The sequence below is a fragment of the Palaemon carinicauda genome, chromosome 23 (assembly GCF_036898095.1).
Source record: "Palaemon carinicauda isolate YSFRI2023 chromosome 23, ASM3689809v2, whole genome shotgun sequence".
In the NCBI taxonomy this organism is placed as follows: Eukaryota; Metazoa; Arthropoda; class Malacostraca; order Decapoda; family Palaemonidae; genus Palaemon; species Palaemon carinicauda.
In genome coordinates this window covers 86837045-86844544 of record NC_090747.1, presented here as the reverse complement: position 1 = coordinate 86844544, position 7500 = coordinate 86837045, and the positions used below count along the sequence as shown (strand labels likewise).

Sequence of the window (7500 nt, the reverse complement as noted above, 5' to 3'; positions counted from 1 at the left end):
GTGAATGTTCAAGACTGATATATGTATATCTTTAATAGAATTGAACTCTGAAGGTCGATTGGATAAACAAACTTAGAACATTTTCTATCCTAAGTAAAAGAAAGATGAATACTATTAATCCTCGGAAATTATATTTATTTTGTTATCAATAAATTTTTTCCATCCGTTATGTTAATTTTCATAAATTTCTTTATGTGAATGTATAGCTGTTTATATAGTGTTTTAGAATAATGGTTATCTCCATCAAGCAACTTCTCTCTCTCTCTCTCTCTCTCTCTCTCTCTCTCTCTCTCTCTCTCTCTCTCTCAATCTAACAGTCAATGCTATGCCTTTTAACACTTCGCTGCCTTAATTGATGATTTTTAAGCTCACCTCGACGCATTGTTCTTTTTCATTCCAGTGGCACCATTTTGGGTGAAGGCCCCACGAGACGTGGTAGGCGTCGCCGGAGGCGAAGCAGAATTGAGCTGCAGAGTAGGCGGAGATCCCCCTCCTGCGGTTACCTGGAGGAGGGTGGGAGGTCACATTCCAGTGGCCCGCATGCGGATGGTTATGGACCGCGGCCTGCGTGTGTCGCATCTGCGGCCCCAAGATGCTGGAGTGTACGTCTGCAACGCGGCCAATAGAGCAGCCACCATTTCTGCCAATGCCTCTCTCACCATATACAGTAAGTGATCGATTATGTGCTCGTTTGCAGTATTTGAGTAGTTTATTATTTATATAAAGTATTATGTAGTTAAAATTAATTTCTTCAACCTTTTCAACTAATGATTCTAACAACAAAATAAGTGAATATAAGATAATAGCTAATATATTTTGCGTTAATTTTTATTTCTACGTACAATTTACATGCATTACCCAATAAATTATTTTACTCTTATCTAATTCACCATCTAATTTACTACCCTTGACATGTGAGTTCACGTATTCAATTGAACCTTAACATTAAAGAATGTCTGATAATTATTTGCAAAGTATAGCTTCATTGTAGAAGGACTGCATTTCTGTTCAGTATAAGAACTCTCCAATATTGGTTACTTTTTGCCTATTGAAAATCTTGTTGCTTAGTGGATTCTGTATAAGTTTTGTATTAATAACGGTAACATTTTTATATTCCTTAAGACGCCCAATATCCTGTAATAGGAATTATGACTATTTTTGAATAAATGTAATTCAGACCACGAAAAAAATCATAGTTATGATAGAAATTATGTTTATTTATTTTATGAAATAAAGCTAACAATGTGTTTTAATTACGTTACGTAATCAAAAGATTTCTTCCTAAACGTTGCATTCCTATCTCTCCTAACCTCTAATAATCGTTCATAATGTTTTCCTAAAAATCCACAGATTAATTTTGCTGGCTCATACTAATAAACAAGCAAACAAAGTATTAACCTAAACCCAAACATAGTATCCTTGATGAAATTAGCAAGGTTCAGAAGTTTTCTTGCTTTTTTCTAGTAATAATAATAGTGATAATATAAATAATAAATGTCACATATTGGGTCCACTTTTCTTTCTTTAAGCAGAATGATAAATACGTTTAATATAGATAAGACAGGATTTAAATTTTCTATTGAAAAGTATTCCCGACGAGATATAATTTTGATTTAAAAACATATTTAGAAAATAGTAAAAATTTCAATTGTAAATACACTATATGGAAAATAAAAAATTATTCATGTAAATATACTGTGATGTATATGTTATAAACTGTAAGATTCTAAATGTGTATTTCATAATAAAAGATAAAAAAATATCTTGCCACCTAAGCGCACTTTGAAGTACACAAAGGAATTTAGATTAGTCACTGTGAAATTTGTGTTGAAATTCGCTTGCTAATAATAATGCCACGAGGATAAACAGAATTATTTCTGTTCGTACCACGACACAATGCAAATATAGTTTGTCGGAAATTGAATTTTCAAATGTACATTTTAACACTTATGTAGTGCAAAATCAAAATTTTTATCCTTCACTTGATTTTTTAAGGAAAAACACGATCTTAAGTTTTCAAATAACATTTTTTTCCACTGTATTAGGATCCAGATTTAATGAATCTGAAAAAAATAAGCAGAACCAGTTTTATAAAGGGAAGAACGATTGGGAAAACAAGAGTTGAAAGGGAATTCCAGTTCTTGTGGGGAGAGGTGATAAAATGTCAGTAAACATATGTCGTCGTCGTGGTTGTTAAAATTAGTAAAAACATTATTATTATTATTATTATTATTATTATTATTATTATTTTTATCATTATTATTAAAATTCTAAAATTATTAAGATTATTATCCCCGTCGTCGTCGTCGTCAGTTTTATTATTATTATTATTATTATTATTATTATTATTATTAATTATATCAACACAGTCGCATAATTGATTAGAACATACAGTAAATATCGACTTTATTTTTATTATTTAAAAGTTTTGTTAAAACTATAAAATCTTTAAAATAGTTAATGACAAATATGAGGATACTTTTCTATCAAAAAACAGAGGATATGTTCCCCACTGTTAGACTAATCTTTAGTCATGCGTAATGTAAAACATTGTTTCTATTTTTTTTTATTTTTTTTTATGTAATTCTGTGTAGTGTCTTGTACACCATAATGTTGAATCAATTCATTTAGAAGTAAAGATATCTTATACACATATCTGCAGCATCGTATCTGTAAAAATAAAACTTCTTTGATAGAATTTCTTTGTTCGCCTACCTTGGGGCTTTAATTAGAGTATTATTGTCTCTATACAAATTTATAATTATTGGCTTTTCATCTTTACGTCCTTTTTCCTTCCATTTAAGGATGTTTTATTACTTATTATTATTATTATTATTATTATTATTATTATTATTATTATTATTAAATGCTAAGCTACAACCCTAGTTGGAAAAGCAGGATGCTATAAGGCCAGGGGCCCTAACAGGGGAAATAGCTCAGTGAGGAAAGGAAACAAGGAAAAATAAAGTATTTTAAGAATAGTAACAACATTAAAATAACTACTTCCTATATTAACACTAAAATCTTCAACAAAACAAGAGAAAGAGAAAATAGATAGAACAGTGTGCCTGAGTGTACCCTCAAGCAAGAGAACTTTTGTTTTCACTTATAACATTAAGAAAAACACAATATTCCATAGAAATATACCATTAAACCTAATGTCTGAAAAAGAGGGAAGAAAGGTATAAATCCGAACCTTTCCACCGAATTAGGACGAATCTATTATCATTCCGTTATTTATTGATATTGGAAAAACGTCATCGGGATGCTTCCATACAAAAAGGCGTCATTAAAGAGCCATCTTGTTAATTAGCAAAGAAAAGGGAAAGTTCGATATCTCTAATAACCATTTCAGATGAACTAATATCCTCCTCCGGGTTATTATTAGCGAGGGAAAACGTAAATTTGGTAAGATGGCCCCGGGGCATCGATGCCAGAACACTGAAATATATATGTGTATATAAATGTGTTCGTTTTCGGGGGCTTTAATTTCTTGCCTTTAATAATCGTTTTGGACGAGACTTTGAAGCTGGCGATATTTTTTTTTTTATTGAGTCAACGCTTTAATGTTATCTGGTATGATTTAGCAAGAAAGGTGGTGAATCGCTCTCTCTCTCTCTCTCTCTCTCTCTCTCTCTCTCTCTCTCTCTCTCTCTCTCTCTCTCTCTCTCTCTCTCTCTCTTCATTAGTTTTCTTCACTAAAATGCATACGATGTCACTTTTATTTACTCCAATGTTCATCATACATTGCCAAGCGTACATTTACTTATACACATATCGCGGAATTTATACTGCAAAGTAAAGGGCCGTATTCATTCGGTAAACACCTAATTAGTCTTTATTTAGGAATGGAAAATAAATGTATGTCTATACCAATAGAATTTGCTCTGTTGGTATTAGTAAGATAACCTGCTTTATAATTAGGGGAATTTGGGGAAAGCAGGATGTAAAGTGTCCATAGATTGAGAGGTATTTCATTGTAGATGAAGGAATTATCAAAGGCATGTGATAGTTAAGATAGGTAGATGCTTAATGGCTTATAAACAGCTGAAGGCGTATGTCTTAGGGCCTTTCCAATAGGTCCACTGGTGTGTCTGATGAAGAGGAACGAATAGTGATGAAAAGTAGGTTTACTGTAGATGCTCTGCGAATTAAGAAGAAAATTTAAAATCGGTTAATTTCATTGAAAGTAAGAATTTTAGATTTGACAGAGAAATTCCTGAAATTCGCAAAGTATTGCATGAAAATATGTATATGCATTCTTCAGAGGAAAATGCATATTTTATAAAATATATATACCACCTAAGCAGTGGTACAGTACTAGAATACTACTTAGAAATCATTTATAGTTTGTGAAGAATAAAGCTTTAAAAGCAACATAGTATTATGAATTGCCAATTCATATCGCCAGAAAATGCCTACGTCGTTATAGCCTAACCTAAATTTGTCTTATCGATTGATTAAGTTCTGTTGCAAAATTATGTATTGTGGGATGAAATTTCCAGCTTTTGATTCCGTAGAATCTTGTCTAACAAGGTGAGAATATTTTTTCCCCATTATATCAAATTTTCGAAGGTTAGATATTTCGATTTTTTCCCGTTATATCATAAATTTTCGAAGGTTAGATATTTCGGAGATTCTAATAAACAAACTGGCTTTGTGTTAGAACGTTTCGCCTTGTTTGTCGCATTCGAGAGACATGTCTGTATACTGGTTGTATGAAAATCGTTACAGAAATATACGCTTCGTTTTATTGCAGTGTTATTTGCTTGATGTTGAAGTGATTGATAACAAATTATTCAATATGCAGCACCGGCAAAATGCATTGCAACGCACTAGAATGAATGCATCACTGTAGAGCAGTAAATGCTATACAGCAGATCGGATAGTTTCCTATCCTCTGATCAATGGATGTCTGTACAAGTATGTATAATTTACTTCTATGACAAAATCTATAAACATTGCTTTAATTTTTTTTAATGTGATTGAAAAAATAAGTCGATAATTCTAAAGTGATAGAAACTAAATTAATGAATCGTGTAATTTTCCCTTCTATCAACTAAGTCAAGGAAGGGAAGGGAAGGACAGTTCCAGTGCAACGAAGCCTTTGACTCTCCCTTCAATCTATTTTATGGGATCTTTCATAGACTTAAGCTTCTCGCTGCTTCTCACACCAGGTATTGGGTGAGTGGGCTCCTTCAAGGGAATGACTTTCCATTAAGTCTTCTCACTTGGGATAAACTATTCCCGGTGTCAAGGGTCCATGAGCACCACTTAAATCACCAAGACACAAAAAAGAGGTTACAAGAAATATGTCTTCCATCACTTTTATCACCAGCACTGCAACAGCTTCTAAGAAAGGCTTATTTGATTTATTAATCACTTTTAGAAGTTTACGAATATTGCCTTTTCAAACCGGAAAGGCTTTTTGGCAAATGTTCTCTTATGCCTAAATGTTTTTAGCATCATATAGTAATGTGAACTTTTGTATATTGGTCTTTTGAATTGTGTTTAGCTTCCTTCAAGTAATTTCGATGAACTTCATCCGGTTTTGTATTAATATTGTGTTTTCTTTTTTTCCAAAATCGCTCTCTACTCTTTAGCCTTGCTAGAAATTTATTTCATCGGCTTCACGAAAATATTTGAGATTCGAGTTTTTCTCGTGAGAAATAAAGTTTTCTTGGCTAACAATGAGTTCATATCTATTATCGTTTTTTCATCCTTTTATATATATATATATATATATATATATATATATATATATATATATATATATATATATATAGTGATCTAACGTGCAGAGTATCAGTAAATCCTTAGTATTTTGTAGTTCAGTTCATATGGCCAAAGAAAAAAATATCTGGTCTGCCCAAATACACAAGTTTAAGATCTCTCAAAGATACTCTTTAACTATCAGTGAAGACAATGATACATTATTCTCTATTCTTTACTTTTTTTAGATACAAATATTTACCTTTTAATCCCTCCTGCATTGAAGTCCTTTGTCATTACTAGACTTTGTGGCATGTATTTTTTATTGGTAATACTACAAAAAAAAAAAAAAAAAAATTAGTTTGTTCACTTTCTTAAACATATTCATATGGTTTGAACATTAGTTATTTAGTAGGGAACATGTAGTCTCTCTCTCATAAACTCTTCTGTTTGGCCCATAACTTTGTTCTAGTGTATTAAAATATCTTTCTCTATTTACGTGAAGGCAAATACCTACGTGTGTGAGTTTGCATCATCGTCCATGATTGCGCAAGTCTTAAATTATCAAATTGTTGTGCGTATAACTTCTTTCCCACCGTTATCCCTACAATGCCTTCCATCAAAGGCCTCCTCTTCCACCAAATCTCTTTCTCTCCATATCATCCTTCACCTGATTTCGCCATCTTAATGCTCTGCCTTCCTCTAGAATCTAGAGGAAGGCAGAAGATCTAGAGTCTAGATCTTCTCCCCCTAATAGGTTCCTCCCCACCATCCATCCTCAACACGTGCCCACATCATCCCAGTCTTGATACTTATATCAAAACTGTAATCTTTACTATGCCTGCCATTCTTCTTATTTCATAATTTTCCAATCTTACATACAGTAGTATTCCTGTAATCCACCTTAGCATCCTCATCTCTGTTCTGTCAAGCTTTGCTTCCTCTTTTCGTCTTAGAGGCCATGTTTCCGATCCATACATTTACACTGGTCTTATTAATGTGCTATAGATCTTGACTTTTAGCTTGATTGACATTTTCTTACCACATAACGTTCCCACTACCTAATTCCACTTCCCCTAAGCTGCTTTTATCCTATTCTCAACTTCAGCCACACATCCTCCCTCCTGACTTACAGTAGATCCGTGGTATCTATATTGTTCTACCTGTTTTATAACCGAGTCTCTACTTACATGTATGGCTCTCCTGTCCCTACCTCCCTTACTGCTCACCATGACTTCACTCTTTGTTGCACGTAAATATTGAACGTAAAACGAATAGCGCCAACATTAGAATGACATCAGGTTTGAAGCAAAATTATCAAGTCATGACAGAAATTAGCAGAGCGTATGATAAAAATTGTAATTAGAACCGTTGTAAATTAATTTGATAGACTACAGAAAGGAAGAAAATTAAAATGACAAACGTAAAGTTTCCATGGAAACTATAATGGTAGGTTGCACACGGCTTGCTACATTTTGGCAAACCCCCCAAACGTTTTTGCGTGTCTGGTGTAATTTATAAGCGCACTCGAACTTTTCCGTCGTGATATGAACAACAAAATTTTTGGCCGGCCGCACTTCAGCTTTTTATAGTCACGGTAGTCTGATTCTATTCATCACAGGTTGAAAAATACGACGAATGTGAGTTATGAAGCAAATCATATTGTTAAAATTTATATTTCTTCTACTTTTCGTGTTTTATCCATTTACATAGGTATGTTTTAGGTTTAAAAAATGATAATGAGCTTGCTCGCAAACTTATGTATTCGAACCAGAAACTTGACGTTGA

The 7500-nt window shown here is 32.9% G+C and overlaps 1 protein-coding gene across 1 annotated transcript in view; it reads left to right on the top strand.

The window, feature by feature from the left end:
• LOC137616980 (roundabout homolog 2-like) overlaps nt 1-7500 on the top strand; it is a 792816-nt gene that overhangs the window by 637524 nt on the left and 147792 nt on the right. The window contains 1 exon segment of the mRNA XM_068346846.1: nt 401-667. Within this exon segment, the coding sequence (XP_068202947.1) occupies nt 401-667 (267 nt within the window).